The 23,404-nt window shown below is 45.7% G+C and overlaps 1 protein-coding gene across 1 annotated transcript; it reads left to right on the top strand.

The window, feature by feature from the left end:
* Nucleotides 1-624: 624 nt before the first annotated feature.
* LOC135908110 (presenilin-1-like) lies at nt 625-10,504 on the top strand. Its single transcript, XM_065439866.1, has 2 exons — nt 625-2,061; nt 9,500-10,504. The coding sequence occupies exons 1-2, from the start codon at nt 637-639 to the stop codon at nt 9,773-9,775; spliced, it is 1,701 nt and encodes a 566-aa protein (XP_065295938.1). The 5' UTR covers nt 625-636; the 3' UTR covers nt 9,776-10,504.
* Nucleotides 10,505-23,404: the final 12,900 nt, after the last annotated feature.

The following is a 23,404-nucleotide window of genomic DNA, read 5'->3' as shown; positions in this document are numbered from 1 at the left end:
AAAGGTAAATAAAATCGCCGAAGGCAATGTGAACGCGAGTGCCTGTACGCACTAAAGCTTTTTGTCGCCATTAAAATCTGCCGGTATGCAGATATCGCTTGCAAAGAAAGTGGTAATTCTAGGTAGTCCTTCTTATGTGACCAGAAAAAAATTGGAAAAGAAGAAAAAAGAAATAAAGTGCGTTTTTAGTGCTGGCTTTGAACCCCTCTAAGTCCACTTCCCCGGTGCGCACTAAAGCCCCTTGCTTTAGTACACCTCGTACTCTTTCTCTCTCTCTTTCTTTCTCTCTCTCTGTCTCTCTCCTGTCGTCCCGTATCCCGTTTCCCCGGTGCGGAGTAGCAAACCGGACGCGCGCCTTGCTTACCTCCCTTTCTTTCGTCTGTGTTCTCTTTCTTAACACGCAAATAAACTAATTATATACGATTACACTACCGGGGAAAACTCACTCGAAAATGTTGGTGTAGGCATTCCCTACAGCTTTATTCTCATTTTGTCTTGTTTATTAGAGTTTTCCGTGCAGGATGTTATCTGCGGCGCTGCTTCCTACGTCGTTGACGCCGCCATCCAGCGCAGTTGTTACTTATTTCGAGCGCGCGGGCACGCAGTCATTGACGAAGACGACGAAGAAGAACAGTAATGGACCGAGATGGACGCCTGTCTCCGCGCTCTGCCAGCCCCTTCACAGCGCAGCAATACGAGCGGCTCGGGAACCAAGCGACCACCCTGGTGGTAGCGGTCTCCGTCTGCATGCTCAGCGTTGCCGCTCTGGTCAGAATCATGCCATATACCAAGCGCTCCCTCTTCGAGGTCACGTACGTGAGCCACACGAACAAAGGGGTCGGACCCGAAGGCGAACCCGGGCTTTTCATCAACGCGTTCGCCAACGCGTTCGTCTTCCTCTTGGTCATCATGATCGCCAATTGGGCGCTCGTGTTCCTCTACAAAGGCGGCCACTACTACGTCGTCAGGGCGTGGCTCATGACTGGCTCGGCGCTGCTACTGTTTCTGGCCGGCTACTACTACGCGGGTCGCGTGCTGTTCTTTCTGGGCGTCCCCGCGGACCACTTCAGTTGTGCGCTGGTCACGTGGAACGTGGGCATTCTTGGAGTCGTGGCACTGTACTGCGACGCGCCCTGCCTCATGCAGCGCTGCTACCTCGTGTACGTGTCCATTCTTATGGCCATCGCCATCGAAGAAGTCTTCCCGAACTGGACGTCATGGATACTCCTGGTACTGGTATCGTTGTGGGACCTGTTCACCGTGCTCTGTGTCCAGGGTCCAACGCGAATTCTCATCGAGACCGCGAAGGAGAGGAACGACTCGCTTTTTCCGGCCCTCGTCTTTTCCACGTCGTCCGCCTGGTGCTACGAGATTGCTTTGTCAGCCGTCGAAACATCACGCCACGGAGCGGCGACTACTGGTAGAAGTAGCATCTCGAGAAAACGCTTTCCATCGCACTTGACTCTAGGTTATCGGTCGGGCATGCGCCGATCTTTCAACACGAGAGCGCCCTGCGCAATGCCTGCGATCCCAAGACACGCCATTGGTACGCCGCGCTACCCGCGAGGACTTGAACGAGCAACGCCGACACCTGCCAGTGCTCTATTATTTAATGAACATGCACCGAACAGCTGTAGTGAAGCGCGAACCACCACGGAATACAATAATATTGCACGACCTGAAGAGAACGCATACAACGGAGTTACCGCCTCAGCTTTCCAGCCTTGCCTGGTGCCAGCCATTTCGGGGCAGCCGGACGCAACCACGACGCAGGTTGCGGTCACGACGTGTTCTGACCACGCTGGGGATGCTCACAAGGACGGCTCGTCACCGGGACGTTCTTCGGTGGGCGGCCGCTGGCGGCGGGGCGGGCGTCGTCACGAGTTCTCGCTCGCGCCGTCGTGCAATTCTGAGGACTCATTCGGAATTCCTAGCGGTGCGGGCAGTGGCTGCTCGACGCCCGCCAAGCGTCGACTGGGCTCCCCTCGCCCTGGGCTAAAGCCTGAGGCGCCTCCGCCTGGCAGTAGTCCGCCACTTGAGCAAGGTCGCGGACGCAGCAAGGTACGCGCATTCTACACCTATGATGGCCCGAAGCGTTGAGGGTGCGTCGAAGCGTGTTAGAGCGCTGTCGCCAGGAGCTGGCGCTTCCATTTAATGCGTTTGATGTTACCAAAGACTAGAAGTTTATTACCTCCAAACCTGTAATTGTCCAAGTAGGTAAGGCAGGACACTAGAATAGTCATATATTACATTTTGAATGTCCTGAATTTGAATTTGCAGGTAAACGAGATAACAACGTCAGCCCAATAACTTCGGGCCATAGTGCCCTGGGACCGGATTCACAAGCCTGTTCGTTTGTCAATGCTCTTTGTCACTGGCTGGCTGCCTTCGCTAATAATACGTCCAGCAGCGATTGGCTGGAATTCGTTCACACGAAAAAATTACACCGCAAGAACTTTCGATGAGTACGGGCCCTGGTTTTTGGCACGACTGTCGCGATCTCTACGACAAGGAGCATGACCGCTGGCCAAGCTCTACGAAGATATGCCATTGGAATGGCTGCTCGCCAATGATGACCGCCAGGCATGGCCCAGAGGACGAGATCACCGTCTTCCGTTGTCTTCATACCAGAGAGATTGTTCTTCCTGTGCAAGCCACCCAGGCTTGTTTTGGCAAAAAAGTTTCTTGCACCACAGAACTGTGTAAGAGCGAATTTCACCAATTACTGATGCTGGACATATTATTAGCGAAGGAGGTGGGCTAATGGTAAAGAGCACACACAAATAAAACTCTTTGTAAACTCCGCTGCTTTCAAGTGCAGGCCTCTTGAGATGTTCACATTGGGCACTTACACAATACTCTCACAGTTTATGCGATGTGTCGAAGGTCACTTGTCTGCTTAGTCAATCAGAAACATGAACCGGCATTGTGTCTTAGAGCAAGCAGGCGGAGGTCTTTAGGCATCCATGATTCATCCATTGAAAACAATGTCGCGCGCAGGAAAGATTAGCGGTGAACTAAAGAAGATTGCTTATTGATCGGTTGCTATTGTAGCTCTCGCATGCACAGAGCTGGTGAGACGAGTGGTGGCTCATCACTCGCGAGCTTTGATAGTTTCTTCACTTATTGGGCGGGTATCAAAATAAAAAAAAAAGAAAAAGCATAGAGCAAGAACGCAGCCATTTTATTTCATGTGCTCTCATTGCACTCCGGCATCTGTAAACGTCGATAAAGGTGGCTATTGTGGACGAGATCTTTCGTAGAACGCTGCTTCCCGCGTGGTAATAACAAAGTTCAGGCACTCCGCTTGGCTTGATACATGTTGATGCGAGTTGTACAGTGTGAGCATTCTTATGTTTTACAGATTTTTTGAAAGTCGCCTGTGGCAGGTAGCATAATTTGTGTTGTTGAGCTGGATTAATCCTAGAGGCGGACATGAATAACACGAAAAATGAAAACACATGTTGAACGAATTAACAAAATATAACTAATGATATTGTTAATTAGTTTCTCTACAGCACATTTGCAATTTACGAATTGTAGTCGGTGAGTTCAGAAGACACATCCACTTGAAATTAATTGCCACCATGACGCCAGTTCCGAGATATTGTTTCCCGAAGTGTGGTGCGAGATACATGGGCGTTCCAGTTAATTTTGTTGCGTTTTGTTGAAAAAGTGGAACAACACTGTATTTTTACATCGAGCTTGACGGTGCCTATCTCCAAACTGGTGTCATTCTGGGAATTCGTCCCTAGTGAATACGTCTGACAAACTCACTCGCTACAATTTCTAACTTGATTATGTGCCGCAAAGTAATTAATTAATACATTAATTAGTCATTTTTGTTCATTACGAGAATATGCATTTTCATTTCTCGTGCAAGTAATATCCTCCCATCTGAACAACCCAGCTCAAGGACTAGAATTTCGTTATCTGCAAAAGGCGTTTATTAAAATTTCTTTAAAAATTAAAAATGATCTATCTATCAAAACCGTCTATCAAAATCTTATTTGTCAACGAAACCGCAGAACATCTTCGTAAGATGTTCTCGGTCTTGCTAGGTGCAAAACTGATTAGTGGAAGCGGCAAACGCTCCGTAGATGGTGTAGGAAAGAGCTAAGCTTTGTTCACTAACGGCTCTTGATCAGGGCTTAATTAAATGTATAAAACAATCATATTCGCACGATTAGCAGGCGAGTCGTGGAAATAGCGCACGCTACGTGGCTACAGCAAGTCGTGTAGCGCACCGAGGCGAGGCAAATCATTGCCGCATTATCACCGAGCCGGAGAATCGAATCTGAAGTGAACAAAATATGAAGGCAAAACTTGTGCCTTCCGCTCCGGATGACCGAACGATCGCTGCTGCTGACTTTAATTTCTTTGTTTGTAGTGGTTGATTTACTGGCGACCATATGTATGACACGCTGGTATTCCCTGTGCTAGCGATACGCCAACGCAGGTTCGAGCAGAAACAAAACATTGTTTTTGTTTTACGCTGCAAGGAATTGTAGGCGCAACTGGCGCTGTTGCATTCTGGCTGCGTGCCGAGCACCGTGTGCGAACAGCAGCGTGGCAGCTTTCGGCTCGCTGTTCAGAATGGCCGCATGACGCAACAAGCTAGTTGCGCCATGCAGGCATCAGTTCCATCGTGCGTCGTAGGGAACATAGCAGTCCTTCTCTATCACGGCGATCAATTTGTCCCCCGCCGTCGGCTCATTAGCTTTCGTGGAGCGCTGCGAAGCACGAGGTCGCAAATCCCTACCGCGGCAGCCGCATCTCGATGGGGGCGAAATGCAAAAACACCAGTGTACGGTGCATTGGGTGCACATTAAAGAACCGTAGGAGGGAAAATTAATCCGATGTCGCCCACTGCGGCATTCCTTATAAATAAATGGTGGTTTCGGTACGTAAAACCGCAGAATTTATTTAATTTTTTATTCAACATGTGACCCTTGTAACTTGTAGCACAAGTTTCATTTCCTCCTCGAAGCTCTAAAGCAAGCAAGCAAGCAAGCAAGCAAGCAAGCAAGCAAGCAAACAAACGAACGAACGAACGAACGAACGAACGAACGAACGAACAAACGTCCCTGTAATAATTGTTACGTATTACACTTGTTCTGTTATTGGCCGTGTTTTATTATCACAGTTTTCCATGTCTCATTATTTGACAATTAGCGTTTTTTTTATTCACTAGTGCTTTCTCAGCCAGTGTTTTCATTCATATCATAGCCAGTGCTTTTTTCTCCATAGTGCACAAATGTATGTCGCAGTGTAATTATTTTGTGTGTTTGTATAATTGCAAATTGCTCCTTACATCTTGTAACTTTCTTGCTTATTTTTTTCTAATTTGCTTTCATTTTTATTTTTATCTGTGTGTTCTCCTCAAGCTTTTGTAGACAACATAATGCATCTAATTGTGTAACAGTGTATATAAGCGATAAGTTGCACCGCTTATGCGCTCCCTTCCCGCCTATGCAATAGCATCATGTGTGGGCGTTTAGTGGTGTTCCTAAATAAAAAAAAATTGCTGTGGCTTAGCTAAGGTTAAGCCCAGGATGCGACGCATACTAGCCTTTATTTTAGTTGTTGAACCACTGTTTAGCCTGGTGAACTGCTGTTGCGTGGCTATATTTGGTTCGGCTAGACGAGGAAACAACTCATGCGTTAGCGGGAGGAACGGGAGTTAGGCCGCAGCACCGGCTGTGCGACCGCAGGCGAGCGCAAGAGTTGAGCCCGGCTTGCAGCTGTTGTGACTTCAGTGCCCTAGCGGGAGGAGCGGGAGTTAGGCCGCAGTACCATCTGTGCGACCGCAGGCGAGCGCACGAGCTGAGACCCGGCTATGTAGCTACGCGGCCGCAAGCGAGCGCACGAGTTGAGCCTCCGCTTTTGCGATGGTTATGACGTCATATGGTAGATACGCGGCCGCGCGCGGCGTAGCAAGGAAGAGCGTGGTTGTGCGGCTAGTATGCTTCGCGTAATATCCCTACGTGTACTAGTGCCAGGCAGAAGTACGTGTCTATATATTTGGGCAACATAGAATGTATGGACCATTACTTCTCCTCTGTCACTCCTGCGTGACTGCATCCACGGCTGAGCTCGAAGTTAATTGCAACTGGTGTGCTACTTTATTGACTAACTATTGTGTTTCTATTGCGCGAATGCATTTTTTAACGCAGCCGCATATAAGAGACACATAAACCATATGCCTTTAGCTGGCTATATTGAAAGGGGAAAAAGATACAGAAGAAAGGAAAAAACCAGGGAAGTTAACCAGACTGGTACATCAGGCTTGCTACTCTACACTAGGGAATGAAGGAGCGGGGCACAAAATACATGAAAGCATAGGGAGACAGCGTGTGTGGTGGGGATACAGGCAGAAGACCAGATGCAGGTTACTATTATAAGGAACAGCACAAGGAGCAGTTGAAGCACAACTCGCCGTGGCTGCTTAGTGGCTTTGGTGTTGCGCTGCTAAGCACGAGGTCAGGTCATTGAATCCCGGCCACGGTGGCTGCATTTCGATGGAGACGGAATGCAAAAACACCCGTGTACTTAGATTCAGCTACACGTTAAAGAACGCCAAGTGGTAAAAATTAATCCGGAGTCTCCTAATAGCGCGCGCATCATAATCAGATCATGGGTTTGGCACGTAAAGCCCGTAATTAATGTGTCTTGAAGCAAAAACGAATTCTGGCTATGGCTCTTGCGCAGATCTGCCGTTTCTGATAAAACTGCAGCAGTGCCTTTGTCTCGCTGACCTGCGATGGCTTTTGAGGTCGGCGTTACAAAACGATTTTCACTGGTAATGGTAGCAGGAAGACGCGTCGGCGACCGACGAGACCCTACTCTGGAAGGTGGCGACGAGCCCGGTTTAGAGCGAAAGCACGCTCTTCTGTTTGCGACTCGAGCCGCGCGAAGTGCTCGGCGCGATGATGACTGGTGATGGTTCGTGATGAAGATGATGACGCTACTTGGTCTTTGATCAGAGCGAGCGGTCGTCTCTGCAAACTGTAACGAGGACAGGCACACCGGGCCCATTGAAGGGCCGCTCACGGCCACCGTCATCACACGAGGCATTGCCTGCCATTCCATTGCGAAAAGCAGAATACCTCGTAAGAGCCACTCCTAGCCATAGCCGACAAGGCAGGGTAGCCTGGCGTCTGCAGAGTCCAGTTCGGAGGCCAAGGTGGAGTGAAGAGTTCATGTAGTTCAGCTGGTTGTTTTGGAAAGGTAGTTTGTTTAGGGAGAACTAATGGAGAATCTTGGTCGAGAATGGACACCACGAGATATTTCAGTGGCTTCGAAGTCACTGCGGCGTCATAAGCAACGAGCTAACCGATAACGGTGATCGATGCCGCTATAAGGTCACATGGATGGTGGATGGAAAAACTTTATTGAATTCCATAAGTTCGCGCTAGTTTCCTAGCCCGAAGCGGCCACTCTCATGTTGGGACCGAAAGGGTCGCTTCGTGGGCCCGTTGGGCTACCCATAGCTGTTCTTCTAATGTGTGACCGCGCGTAGAGCTGCTCTTCAGTGTTGTCTTTGAGCTGAGTAAAACGGAGCAACGCCGAGCATATGACTAAGATCTATGGTGTCGTTACATTTCTCGCATGTTGTAGAAGTTGACAACTCTGTATAAATCTTGCTGATTAATAGTGCGCGCGGATAAGCTCTTGCTTGCAAGAGCCTTAGTGAAATGGCATGAGCTCTATTTAGTTTACTGTGCGGAGAGGGGGAGACCCTGCTTCCTAGGTAGAAATGGTTGGTTAGGTTGGTTAGATCGTTGTACATGAGGAGGCGGTCCCTGCAATTAGGAACCTCAGCGTCTTCTTGTTTTGTGGCAGCACGGTGGGGAAGTCCACGTGCAGCATTGAGGGTAGATTCGTTGAGGTTCGCGGTAGCAACGGTGATTTCTCTCATATAAGCAGGAAATCAGATGATCGTGTGGGGTTTGACGACCTTTCAATTTGACCTTAATTACGGCCAAATAATTAAGGTCAGATATCGCTACAATATTTCAGGGAAGTAGCAGAAAAAAAGAAGACAATACAGCACAGCCCTTACAAACTTGTTCACTTCGCACAGCTAATTAGGCTAGTTCTCCAGCGAGGGTGCCAATATTTGTGTTTTACGGCGAAGTTATCTTATGAACTACCACTGGGTACATGCGAAGAGCGTTAGAAGGTACGCTTCCTAAATGAAGCGTTCAAAGGTGTACGCTGTTGTTTGAGTTGCTCAGTCGTGCTGATTCAAAAACTGCGGCGGAAAAATACGAAGACAAAAGGGGACATGACAGGGCTAACTTCAACGTAAGAAATGCCGTGTACGAGCACACTTAAAAGCGGTTGTGGTTCCAGGAATAATGCATTAGCTGGCAAAGTCGGTGCTGGAACTGTTGGTAAGCGTTTCCTTCTGCTTTTTATGCCTTTTGAAACGGCGTGGCCGGCTCTCACATGTCGTTTTCTCATCCGCTGATTGTGTTATTTTATTTTTATTTGTTTGTTTATAGATACAATAAAATGCACATAATCGCGATTGGTACAAATGTAGTTATAGCTCCTTCTACTTTACCGGGCCGGAGGGGTGTATGGTTTTCGCAATGCGCTGCTATACCCGAGGGTGTAGGATCCAATGCCACACTGTCTGGGTGCACACGGCGGCCTCTAAACTTGACAGGTACGCACCACGGTGTACAACATATCACGAAAGAACTTGCTCTTGGAGCGGTTGGTAACACGTCCTAGATAATTAAAACAGCGCAAATAGTCACACTTGCGACCACGCTCACACACTAGATACGCGTGGGGTGGACGTATCTGGCGGGTAAGCGTGTATAGGTATTTGCGCGGTCACTAGTGCGTCTATTTGCGCTCTTTTAATTATGTAAGATACAGCTAATTGCTTCCAGAAGTTTCATTGAAATAGATCAAACAAGAACAGAAATACCTTTATAGGCACGTAACACTGCTATACGTATTAGGCCTTCCGAGAACAAATCTAATAAACACCCACAACAGAATGACGAAATTGGCGGGACAAGAGAGATAACATGGCCTAGTTAGAGGAGCTAAACAGCATTTACAGACAACTTCTTACTACATGTCTTGCTGTATTTACAAACCAGTGTACTGTAAATTACCGAAGTATTCAAAACGATAAACTCACGGGGCCTCTATTTCACGATCGTCATCTTGTTTATATCCACTGCATTACGAAGGCCTCTCCCATTCATCTCGGATTATCCCTGTGTTTTGTCAGCTGTACTGGCACCGCGTTGAGCTTGAAAATTTCCTAATTTAATCACACCACCTAGTAAGCTGTCATCCCGACTATGCTTCCATTCCGCTTGGCAACTACTCTGTAACTGTATTGGACCACCGGTTATCTACCACTCTACATTTGTTCCTCCCTGGGAGTGTCATACAGAGGTGCGACACTCTCGGGGTCACATCTCCGTTTGAAAACAGAGTTACCGAGTTGCTACGTTTTCGTCAACAGGACGTCCTGGAGCATGGGCTGAAGCTGGGTCTGGGCGACTTCATCTTCTACAGCATACTTCTGGGCAAGGCCTCCCGGCATGGCACCGTAGTCGGCATCGTCGCATGCTACATTTCCGTGCTCGTGGGCGTGCTGCTCACGGTCGCGTTGCTGGTCATCTTCCGCAAGCCGGTGCCCGCCCTGCCCCTCTGCATCCTGATGGGACTCGCCGCCTACTTCACGAGCGCCATTGTCTGCGACCCTTTCCTCGAAGCCATCGACTTCAACTTTTACTAGCGGGGGCATAGGGAACCTTGCCAGACTCCCTGTATAGTGTATTGCGTTCAGGTTAGCACACAAATGAAAGCAGTGCAATCGATGTTTCCCGAACAACTTTTAAACAGATTGTGTCATTTTGTCGCCGCTTTAAGGTAAATTTTTTTTTCGTATGTCCTTAAATACCGTTTTAAGCACTGTGGATACGTGTTCAGCGCTAAGAGGGAACTCGGACAAGAGAAAACACAAACGCTGACTATCAAATGAACAGTCACACAGTGGTGGAAAAGAAGGAAGATACAAACTTTATCTGGGCATGCTCAAGAACAGGCAGCGTAAGCCAGTCAGTCATAGAGCAGAAGTATACTTTCTGCAAATTTGCAGGATGCTTGAAATCATGACTTTGTAAAGAAAAGTTAGATTGTTCAGTGTAAGCAAATGTTTCTGCTTAATCATTACTTGATACAACATTCTGCGTGCCATAAGTAAAAGCGAACGCATCTAAAAGGAACTACGCCCTCGAGGCCATTCTACGAACTCAGTATTTTTGAAATACCACTTGTCAGGTGTTACGTACCAGCCAGTCACAAATGTGTCTGTGACAAAGCACTAACGTCTCCTAGAGGCACACAGATGCGGGTCCTTACAGAAGCCATTTGTCTACATTCACATGAGACTGGCTTTATCACAACCACTCTCTCAACATAGTTCGCTTCAAGCAACTTTGTGAAAAATGCACTTGTGGATCAATCTGCCGGAAACTACTAAAATATAATAATAATAATAATAATAATAATAATAATAATAATAATAATAATAATAATAATAATAATAATAATAATAATAATAATAATAATAATAACTTTATTTCTGCCTCAAAATATACAGACAGGGGGAGCTGCAGAAAAAGCTGTCGTAAACAGCTTGACTCGGCCGCAGCTCCGAAATACAAAGCAGCAGCGACAGGCAATCGCATAACTGACATGATGGCTTCATGATAAAGAAAAAAACAACAACAACATAGCAAGAACATACGAAGACTAAACAAAATCTAATCTGCACTTACATGTGCGGAAACCAAGTTGCTTCGTCAGAAGCAGGATTACACTTTAACATAATCGTCAAATAACATAAAATAACAGCACAAATGACAAAGAATAATGGAAACAATAAATATAGAACAAAGAAAACATCCTATATTAAGCATTAACTATACCTAGTGAATATTCAATGGCACACTCGTGTGCATATGAATTGCACATGGCACGTATATCTCGTTGGGTACAGGTAAACAAGTTGATGTTAGCAGATTCGTACGCGTTGAGTAGGGAAGGAAGTGTGTTGAAGGCGCTCTTTCCCGGTATTGATGCGTGCTGTTGGCACCAACCAGTTTTCGGGGTGTCTGAAAGGGTAACTCTTTATTTTCTTGTAAGTTGGCTAGGTGCCGAATGTTACTTATATTATTTCTTGTTTCTATTTTAAAACGAACGCTGAGCCGATACTGATACAAATTAAAAATTTTGATTATACCAGTTTCAAGAAAAAAGGTGTTTGGTGGTTGTTCCGTAATTTGCATTAAAGACATTGCGAAGAAACTTTTTTTGCAAAATATAAATTTTCTGTAGGCAGGACGGTGTTGCAGTGCCCCATACCAGCTCGCAATAGTTAATGTGAGAATAAAATAATGATTTGTAGAGAAGCAGTTTAATTGGTTTAGGAAGAATGTATCTAAAGCAGCCAATTGTGCCAGTTATTCTAGCTAATTGCTTGACAACTTGGTCCACATGTGCTGTCCATGACATAGTTGAAGAAAATACTACACCAAGACATTTAAAATGGTCAACTATTTCTATTTGTTTGGAGTTAAATAGGATACTTTTGAGAGGAGGAACCAGTTTATATTCGTCCTGAAGATTACCGCTTTTGTCTTGCCCTCATTAACGCGCATATGATTAGATTGGGACAATTTCTCCAGCGAGATCATCGGCGTGTTGCACGATTGTATGAGTTCGTGAATGTCATTTCCGGAGAAAAAGTGCTTGTATCATCCTCATATATTATGAATCTGGCATTTGGGTTAATGTTTACAATGTCATTAAGGTAAATGTTGAAGAGTAGTGGTCCTATTATACTGCCTTGTGGGACACCAGAATAAACAGGTTTTACTTCTGAATATGCATTATGTATGTTAACCGTTTGTTGCCTTTTAGACAAGTAAGGTTTTATTAGTTTTGCAGCCTGTCCTCGGATTCCGTAGTACCATATTTTCTCTAGAAGTAATTCATGGTTCACAATATCAAACGCTTTTGAGAAGTCGACGAACATTCCAATCACAAAAGATCTGTTTTCAAATTGTGACAGAATGTACTCTTCTTGTTCTAAGAGCGCCAGATCAGTAGATTTGTTTTTTCGGAATCCGAATTGACATGGTGTTAGCAAATTGTATTTATGTATAAATTTAGTAAATCTAGAGTGCAAAAGTTTTTCTAGTGCATTGGAGAAGACAGGTAGTATGGACACAGGTCTATAATTGCCGAAATCATTTCTATCTCCCTTTTTATACAAAACAGTTACTTTTGCAATCTGCATTTGTTCTGGAAATATCGATATAGCTAAACAAAGGTTAAAAATATGTGTGATGGTTGGCGCTATGATATCTGCAACATATTTTACTGGCTTTATCTGAATGTCGTCAATATCTCGGCATCTACTATTTTTTAGGCTGAGTATAACAGTATTTCATCCGTTGTCACAGGATCTAAAAATATTGTATTATCATTATGAAAGTTTATGTGCTCATATATTTCCGACAACGACCCATTAGTTTTTCTATTTGTAATATAATTATTGAAGGCGTTTGCGAGTTCAGTTCCCGTTAGCTCTTTACCACCAATATTTAAATTATGCACATAGTTTTGTGACTGATTACGATGTAGCAGTGAGTTTAGACGGGTCCAAATCACATCATGGCGGCCCTTCTTCACGTCTAGATATGTGCATGGAGTAATATTCCGTTCGAGCTGATCGCAGTGTCTTAACCTATTTCGAAACTGGTTAAATAAATGCAGATCTTCTGCCGCACGTGTCATTATAAACCTTCTGTATAGCTTATTTTTATACTTAATTTCATTTCGCAACTCAGGGGTGTTCCACGGTTTGCAAATTTTTCGAGATTGTTTATATGTTTTAGAGGCAAAGTAGGAGTGGTATAGGTGTTTAAAGAGATCAATAAACTTATCATAGGCTTCATTGGCATTATTAAGGCAAGCAATATGCGTAAAATCAACTTTCTTAACAGCATCCCGAAAATTATCAAGAGTAACATTGGTTATACGTTGGTATGTAATACCTTTTGGCTGTTTTAGTGTTTGGGTTACCGTCTCCATGCACAAGAACACTGGTAGATGGTCACTGATAGGGCATGATAAAGCACCAGTCTCGAATTTAGGATGGGAGAAATTAGTAATGAACAAATCGAAAGTAGACTGACTTTCAACTGTTATTCTAGTAGGTGTTTCGAGCGCATTCATAAAACCATCCGAAGCCAATAACATCTTAAATTCTCTAGTACAATGATTATCACTGCTCAAATCGATGTTGAAATCACCTCCAGCAATAAGCGTGTAACCACCGTCTGCTACATAACGCAGAAAATTGTCGTAGAATTTAAAAAAGCTACATTTCCGCTTGGTGGGCGGTAACAGACAGAGTAAAGAAATTTACGCAAACACAATGACATTATCTCATAATCCGGTGTAATTGTACTGAATGGGCTCAAAATTTCAATTTTCATTCGCATCCAGCAGTAGTGCTACTCCCCCGCCACGACCAACAGGTCTGTTAAGGTAGTATGTTCTATAATTTGCCATTCTATAGGCATTATCTGCGCTAGTGCTCCATGTTTCACTCAACATTATCACAGAGAACTTAAATTGAAATTCACTGAAGAATTCTTCTAGCAATTCTGCTTTATTTTTCACTGATCGTGCATTGATATGTACAGCTTTAATGGATGCAGATGAAAAAGACGAAGCAATGCGGTTCAGGTCATTTGGAAGGTCATACGGACACTATCATTTTTTTCTTTCTTTACGTACTGTGCTTACGTAGTACTCATTTAAGATCGTCCAGGTCGTTTGCTCCTTTGATATGAATTACATTCATTCCTTCATCTTTGCGGACGAGGTTCTTCCCATTCGTATGCCAGACAAAACGATAACCGCTATCCTTTTCCCTTTCTTTCGCAGTTCGAAGCAAGTCTGTTATATCGAGTCATGTTTTCCTGGATGATGATGCGCGGTTCACCATTTTTGGCTTTGTTCTCAGCTTTCAGCCATGAGTCTCTTGTCTGTCTGGCGAAACGTGCGAATATTCTCGGCGTCCTACCCTGTCGAGCAGGCAATCTGTGTATTGTTTGAATGTCTTCTGCCGTTAAGAGCGGGACTTCAAGCTTCGGGGCAATAGCGTTTAATAAGGAAAGTAAATTTTCGTTGGGTCCAATCGCAATGCCGTGTATCTCCAAGTTAAGTTTCCTGCTTCGGTACTCAAGGTCGTTAACATCTTGTTGCAGCTGTGTTTGCACTACTTGGGTCATGTCGTCGTTTGCTTCTAGTTCCACTACTTTCTTCTTCAGCGCCTTGATCTCAGTGTCCTGGCGGAAAACATGTCTTTCAAATTCATCAAACTTTTTAGACACATGTTGCACAGATTCTTCCATTTCTGCCACTTTTTTTGTTAATTCTGGCAAATTATCAAGTTTCTCGAGGATAGAGGCAAGAGCATGCCTGACATCAAGATCAGGATCATTGCCTTCTTTGCTACTTCTGCGAGAAACATTTTCCCTGCACATGAGGCAGCGCCACGATTGCTTTGCAGCACTGTTTTTTGCTCTAAATGATTTCTCTGTCACGCCCGCACATTTACCGAAATGATATGCGTATTGAAAATCCGTGCGTGTCACTCGAGGCCCATCGTCATGACTGACAGGACGAACAGGTGACTTACAGGTGACTTACAGGACGAACACACGCTAGACACTTGGTTTTCGTGATCGGACATTTCAGCAAAATGACACAAAGTACTCCTAGACAAGCAATCAATAACAGCAGAGGAGGCAGCAGCGGCAGTGGCTTTTGGCACAATGCAGTTCAACTTTAAGTAATATTGCAGTAACCTGCAACAGGAGCAGTTTCGCCGTTAGCGATGTAGACACGTTGCTGCCGCCGCAGCCAAGTAGCCGAACTGTCCAAGCGCTCGCGTTTTATCTTGTACAGGCTCTCAGTCGGCGCCTGCGCAGATTGTCTCAGGGCTGATGGCAGCGCGCTGGCGGCAGATTGCGCAGACAGTAGCACGCCTGGCATTCGATGATCAAGCTCGGTGGTGATGTCTTCAACAATGGCGTGGGGTCCCAGCAGCAGAACTGTCGGTTTTCTAGATTCCCGGTCGCAGGGGGGCTCAGGAAGCTGAAGTACGATCTGCAATAGGAGCAGTTTCGCCGTTAGCGATGTAGACACGTTTCTGCCGCCGCTGCCATATGCTGTTATTCCGTAAAGAAAGCATAAACTGTACAAAATAAGTTTCGCCCGAAAGGCGAAGCATCGATTGCGATAGCAAATTAGCAGAGAGCCATACGAAGTAAGGACAGTACTTTTATCGGCCGTATCAACTTGTAAACATTCGCTTGCTAACTAAATAAAGAAGCATGGTGCCAGCGCGCACAGCAAACATGAACACATCACACGCGATGACCGCGGGCATTCGCCGTCAAACGCTGGCGTGAGAAAATGCGGCAGCAGCAGCGAGCGAAGTTTTCTTCCTGCTGTCTATCGTTCCAGCGCAAAGTGAGCGCCGAGAGCCCACAGCCCGCACAAAGCTTCGAGCCGCCGACGCACCCGGATTCTGCCCTAACGCAGATCGCTGTCAGGATACGGCCGCGCGACAGCGCGCAGCCGCCACATGCGCAGTTGCAACCGGAGCAAAACGCCCCCCTCCTCCCTCACCTCGCTGCCTCGCAACGTTGGGTGCCTCGCGCGCCAGGGAAGACGGCGCGTTTCCTCTCCGCTTCCGCCACTTTCGCGCGGCTAAGACTGAGCCGTGATCGTCTCCCCTCGTACGCTTTCACTCGCACATCAGTAGTGTAGGGCGCACGGTGACGGCGTTTATACAGAGCTTCACGGCGACGGCGACGGCAGCAATGCGCTTGGAGTGTCCATGTAATTGCTATCGCAATAAAAGGCTAAAGACCGCTGAAATTTATTCCGCGTTTCAAGTAGCGCTGCAAGGAATACTGCAATATACTTCATCACAATAATCATCCATGTATTTTTACGTTCTCTGCAGAACCTAGGGCTCTCGCAGCCATCTCCAATTATGCCTCTCTTGTGCTAGCTGATTCTAACTTACGCCTGCGAATTTCCTAAGTTCATCACACCACTTAATTTTCTGCCATCCGCGACTGTGTTTTCCTTCCCTGGGCACCCATTCTGTAGCTCTAATGGTACACCGGTTACCTACCGTACACATTACACGGCATGCCCAACTCAATTATTTCTCTTACTGCCAACTAGAATGTCTGCTATCTTCTTTTGCCCCACCATACTCGTCCTCAAAGTTAGGCCTATCATTTTTCGTTCCATCGCTCTTTGCGCGGTCCTTAAAGGGACAATAAAGGCAAATACTAAATTGACGTGCACTGTTTGAATACCATCCCAGAAACCTCGGAACGCTTGTTTCATACCAAGAAAAGAGTTGGTTTACGAGAAAATTGCATGGGAATGGTCCGAATGCCTGTTTCGAAATTCAAATCTCCCGCCATCTAAGCGGGGCAGCGGTGACGTTGTACGCGCTATCACAACGCTTTGCTGCCTGCCGTCGGCGAGTAATATGGCGCCCGACAGATGGCGGTACCGAGTCAAGACAGAACGGTGGTTCGCGGCTGCAGCTGCTTTAAGTCAAGTGGCGTGGACCGTTGGGCATCCCGCGACATCACATGGAAGTCGAATTCTCGGCTACTTGCAGTTTGTGCGAGTTTCGCGAGCCAGCAATACCAGCGCCGCACTATGCGATCAGGAAAGTGCTGAAATGCGAAAGCGTGAAGTCAAAGCGTGAAAGCGCTTGGCGCAGGGCCGAGTGCAAACGAAACCTTTCGAGCGCCCGCGTCGTTGTCAACGGCAATTTCAATGAGTTCTTTTTTTTTTCTAAAAATGAAATTGAACCTTACAAGTAGCATTTTATTTATTCTTATAATGCAACACAAGGATGTTCCTTGCAGCGAGTAGTTGAGCACTAGTGACAGAATTTAACTGAGGAGGGCTTTCATCATTGGGCAAGGCGGAGTCTCTGATCATGTCCTGCATTTGCCTCAATTTATTGATTATTAGGGCTCTGTTCGCGATAATATTGACGCCTTAGAGATTCTCGAGCACTAATCTATCACTTTAGCTTGACTTAGTATTTGCCCTTAACGTCCCTTTAACTGGTTCTCCAGCTTGTTTGTTAAGCTCCAAGTTTCTGGCCCATATGTTAGCGCAGGTAGAATGCAATGGTCGTACACTTTGAAACGAGAGCGGTAGGCTTGCTACAACGATTCGGTAATGCATGCCGTATGCACTCTAACCCTATGTTACTATTCTGTAAATTTCGTTCTTGCGATCAGGGAACTCTGTGAGTGACCTAGATAAACCTACTCCTGCACAGACTCTACAGGCTTACTACCGGGCGGACTGGCGGTCATGAATACTCAACAACCTATTAAAAATGAACAGTAATGCTATTGCGAGAATGACATCATTCGTTTCGGTTCCAATATTAAAAAGCAATAGCGAATAATCAATTCTTAAGAATCCCGTTAGCCCTCAGATAACACACGTTTTGCAAGACGGTGCCACATTTGCTTGTGAAACTTAGGTTGCCACTTTTTTTCACCACTTTTTTTCTCTACTTCTTCATCCGCTTTGCCATGGGATTCACCTATCATCTCATAATTCAAGCAATTCATCATTTTATTCTGTGTAAGCTGGCGAACTGCATGGTGCGATCTTCAATGTGGAAGTTACTAGAATTCATGGAAGCCGTGTCAAGCCAATAGTTGACAACATCGAACACGTATTTTTATGTTATTATTTACATTTTCGAAACGGGTGCATCTAACAACAACAAAAAAAACTGAAGCTTAGCAAAATAAGTTTAATTATGAAGGGTGACATATTTTTAATGATCAACTATAGACCGGTCTTCAATTCTTCAGCAAGCTAGTTAAAAAACATTGCAGTAAGGGTGTTCAATTATCACCCTGAATGTCATATACTACCCTAAAAACAATTTGGTTTTCGACAGGGTAATCCTGCTAACTTTGCATTATAACTTTCACTGATAGATGCAAATTAGAAATTGATAAAGGGAAATATGTCGGCTCTGTTTGCTGATGTTAGCAAAGCATATGACTCCGTCGTTCATAACATATTATGCAGAAAAATGGATGCGTATAGTAACAATGGCACCCAACAAGGTTGTTTTGAAGTTACCTGCACAACCAAAAAGAAACTGTCACTATGTGAGGTGTTTATTCTCCCATAATGACCACCAATGTTGCTGTCCCTCGAGGCTCTATTACCCGCTTTTATGCTTACTCTACAATAATGATCTCCCTGGATGTCTCACTTCATCTACTGACTTTCTAGTACATGCTGATAATACAATGTAGTTTACTTCTAATTGCCGTTTAGGCACTTTACCTTCCCAGCTAAACACTGACTTGGTGAATTTATCCGCGTGGTGTAAAAAGATTCAAGGCCACTGCAGGTGCAGGTAGGCAACATTGCGCTTAAGGAAAGGCCAATACCGTACGAAAAAGTGTGGCTGCGCCGATGTTCCATTTCGTTGACGATGACGAACTTGGGCAAGGCAGTAGGCCCGGGGCGATCGCACGAGCTGGAAGAATAAAGTGAGTTTCTTCTTGTGATCTCCGCCACCACGTAGCAACATCCCCTTCTCCGCCACAATGGTGACAGCGAGCAGTGAAACAAAAAATTCTCTAACATTTCAAGTGCAGCCATCAAGCACGGAGTCAACCAAGGAGCTGTCAGCATAAGCGCTCCGACCTAAAGGAAGCACGGTGCACTGCAACCTGGAACCACCGTTCTCTGAATACTGGGTACTGGCATCGAAGGCCTGCCATCTGGTTACTAAAGCTGTAGGCGCGCTTATTAAGTGCATGGCATGACTTCATGCTCCCTCCTGCTTGCCACTGTGATGTCCAGCCTCTAGGACCACGAACATATATTGCACACTTCGGTCACTCGTGTGGCGCCTACCTGAAGCGGTAATATAACTTCACTGATTCACTTGTGCGAAACCTGCAGGACTCGATTCGCCAACGTTCTCACAACTGTTCCGCCTTTCCTAGTGGCGTAGAGTGCCCAGCTTCTCCAGGCTTTAGCACCATGGCTCCACAAACAATAAGCGCCGATCCCACCACTGGCGCACGATATAACGTTCACCACGGCGCCCAGGTAGATGCTGTGTGCGTCAGACAAACTGGCTACGTACTGCCACGTGTCAAAGCACTGCCGTGATCGCCACCTGGTTTTCGTGGCCAAGTAGTCCCCCTCCGACATCGAAAGATACACGCGCGGTCACACAAAAAGACACCGCTGCCACTGACGCTGTCCCGTCTAGTGTATGCGCAGCCCCGTCCTCACGGCCGCCTCATTGCACACGAGATTCCGTCTGCAACATTATGCGCACTCCACTAAGTGAAGCCAGCGTGTATCGCAGCGCTTCTTTCACGCTGCCGAGCTGCTCACCTGTATTTCCTGTGACGTAACATCACCTCGAAGCTCCTCCTTGTCTGTGGACGACGCCTGTTGAGCCGTGGCTTTCATTGGTCTACTGCTCGTGCTCGATCCGCAGGTGATGTCGTACGAAGTAAGCTGTGATGTCAACACCGTGTTGCGTTCACTCAGATCACCTGCAAGATGTCCTTGCGATTGCAGTCTTCTCCCACACTAAGCATTTCATGCCGCGCACCCGTGCATTGTGTTGATTACGCACCAGATCGCTCTGATGCCGCTTGACAGCGGTTTTAGCTGTACCCTGTCATTCTGGACCACGGGTTGGTGGTACCGCCATTCAGCCCGTGCTTTGAGACTAATTTTTCGACGCGTCCGCTGGCGTTATTAATTAGGTCTCCGACCCTCATCATGCTCTTTCGTCTCAGTGCTGCCGAACACATCACGGCGTTACGCTCTTACCTTTTGGGCGGTTCTCATATCCGCCATCGAGATTTCCCGTCAATTGAACTACTATCCGAACGCTGACGACTTTTCCCGACAGCAGACACTATACGCTCAACGTTACCTCCTTCTGTTTGTTCCCTCCCCGGCCCTGTTCAGAATTTCTGATGCAAATATGCTACGCGATGTTTTCTGCTGAGACTTCGTCTGTACTGCGAGGACTCAGTGGCGGCGCTAAACGTGGGCAGGGCAGCGCGAGCAGGGAGAATAAAGTTAGCGAATTCTTGCAGTTTCACCTGGCAACATTCGCTTCTCCACCACTGAATAAACGAACGGACGTGCGATCTAGTGAGCAAACAAAATAACGTGCGAGCGAGCACAGGAACCGGGCGAACAAACCAACAAGCGGACGAGCGAGCGACTGAGCAAGGGAGTGAGCGAACGAGAACAAACGAAAGGGCAAACGAGCAAGCGAGCAAATGCACAAGCAAGCGGGCGAGGCATCAGCAGTAGGCCCAATCAGGTAGCGGTCGGCAAAGAAATTCTCTCGCATACAGCACGGAAATGTGCTAGTTCTCGTTCGATAATACACAGCATTAACGACGCCCGTTTTGTTTAAGCCATCGCTCGAAGAACGGCGACAATTCAGACAAGCTTATACGAAAATATCTTAGTGCTGACAGCAAGCAGGAACGGTCATACCTCGCTCATCTGTATACGCGAGTTCATGGACAAGAGCATTCCGTGGAAGCTGTAAAAAGGTCCTATTGTAAGCAAGAGTATAAGGATCCGTAAGCTGCAATGTCGCCCGCGAAGAACTATGTCTACTTCAGGTATTCGCGGTAGAACTCCAATACTGACGAACAGAATGAATAAAAGTCAGATGTTGCGGTGGCACTGCTAGGATATGAACGAAGCTGTTCTCTCCGTATTCATCATCAGCAATACGCTGAAACAGGTGTAAATTTACATGGTCTGACTACTCCCAACTTCACGTATTTGCTGAAAAATGACTAGCAACACAAAATGCGCTACAAAACCGAAAAGAGGCTCACCGAAGGCGGCTGATCGTCACAATACTTCAAGTTCCTTTGCCGCTTGTAGCAATCCGCGATATGGTGCATCAGCCCTCTGACAGCTCTGCCAGCCATGATGCCACGACCTGTCAGCCCTCTAACGGCCGCAGGGAAAACAGAGCAAGCTTAATATATATTCGTTCTCCTGCCACTAGAGGGACAGCAAACAAGTGACGTTATTCCGCCCACAACATGGTTTACATGGTTTCGAAGAGAGGTAGGAATATTTATTGTTTTGAGAACGTTTTCGAAATCTTTTAAAAAAGACATATTGAATCTGCCTGGTTAAAGACGTCTCTCAAACGTCGAAAGTTGTCAGAAATCTGGGTAATCCGTTTTATACCTTAATATGACGTCTTTAGGATCTTGTGTGCTACTTGGGTAGGAATGTGCCGTTCTACAGTGACAAAAAATGCCCCTTAAGTTTCTCCGATACGGAGAAGAATATAGCCCACGTCCCAAGCGTTCCCCAAAAACAGAAACCTAGCCTATTCAGCCGGCTGTGCCAGAAATTCACTGAGTATTTGCCGCGTTTCAATGAACACCTTTCACGCCAATGCTTTACCGAGCTGCGTCATGAATGCTTTAGGTATGTGCTGCTCTTCATTGAAATTATTTATTTATTTACAAATAATGCTATCTCATTTTAGAGACATAGCAGAGGTGGGTTACATAACGTTTGAACATAACATGTCAACCAACGTGGTTAGGCAGTTCTTTCTGAAATTGATTAGTCGGCAATGAACGCAGAGAACCATCTAAGTTATTCCATAATTCAACAGTGTGTGGAAAAAAAGAAAACTTGTAGCAATCTATTTTTGGAACGAAGGGATCTATGTTTAATGGGTGAGTACGTCGGGTTACTCACGCAGTAGGTGTTAGATGATCCGTGAACGATCTCGTGCAGCAGGATTAGGCGGTCACACGTGCGACGAAACGACAATGGGTCCAGTGATAAAGCGTGTGCATGGGATGACGGTGAAAACATACGGTCGTAACAGCCATAAAAAAATCTAAGAATTTTTTTCTGAATGGATTCTAATTTGGAAATATCCTGTATGCGATAAGGCGACCACACTACAGAAGCACACTCTAAAACAGGTCTAATGAGTGATTTATAAACCGTAAGCTTGCACTCTTTAGTGCCGTGTTTTAAAGTTCGTTTTAGGCACCCTAGTTTTCGCATCGCTTTAGAGAAGACTATATTGATGTGATTATGCCAAATAAGGTTAGTTGTGATAGTAAGTACAAGGTATTTGAACTCGTTAACTTCGTTAATACTGTATATTTGTGTGCTATACGTAAATTTTAGGGGCTGTTTCTTATTAGTAAAAGATATTGCCACAGTCTTGCTGAAGTTAATGCTCATCTGCCATGTCTTACTCTAGTCTGAAAAGGATGAACATAGGCTATTAAGCACTTCTTGATCACGAAGAGTACGAATGTTAGAATATATCACGCAATCATCTGCATAAAGACGTATTTTCACTTGTGTGTTTCTGGCTATTTCAATAATGTCGTTCACATATATGATGAATAGGAGTGGCCCGAGAACTGAGCCCTGCGGCACCCCTGACGTAACCTGGGCTATAGAAGAGGTTCTGTAATTAAAAGTGAGGGATTGGAATCGCAGGTGCAGGTAATCGGATATCCAGTCAATTAGTTTATTACCAGGAAGGATTGCAGCAAGTTTTAGAAGCAATTTTTTATGGCTTACCGTGTCAAATGCTTTTGAGTAGTCGATAAAGATCGCATCAAGCTGACCGCGGTTATTTAGTGATGTGGCGATGTCATGTGTGAATTCTAATAACTGCGTTGTTGTAGAAAATCCTGCTCGAAAGCCATGCTGCTGTGGAGACAGGAAGTTATTTGCCGTTAAATATTGAATGATGTGCTTATGGATGATGTGCTCGAGTATTTTGCAACACGTGGGCAGCAGCGATATAGGCCTGTAGTTAGAGATTAGCTGTTTGCTGCCATATTTGAAGACGGGAATAATGTTAGCTTGTTTCCAAACACGAGGAACTGTTGACATCGCAAGAGATTTGTTAAATATAATTGTCAGGTACCGGACGTTCCATTCAGAGTAACGCTGTAAAAATTTGTTGGGCACTCCGTCAGCTCCAGAACTTTTTGTGGTATCAATTGTTAGTAATAAGTTGAGAACACCAGTGTAAGTTATAACGAGAGTAGAAAGCTCTGGTAAAGTGTTGTTGACGCAAAAAGGGGGATCGACGCCATCATCCCGACAAAATACAGATTGAAAGTAAGTGTTGAAAGTTTCAGAAATAATCACCGCATCAGAGCAAGGGCGATAGTTTATGGTGAGTGATGAAGTGTCG

Source organism: Dermacentor albipictus, chromosome 5, assembly GCF_038994185.2.
Source record: "Dermacentor albipictus isolate Rhodes 1998 colony chromosome 5, USDA_Dalb.pri_finalv2, whole genome shotgun sequence".
Taxonomy (NCBI): Eukaryota; Metazoa; Arthropoda; class Arachnida; order Ixodida; family Ixodidae; genus Dermacentor; species Dermacentor albipictus.
This window is presented reverse-complemented; position numbering and strand designations above follow the sequence as displayed.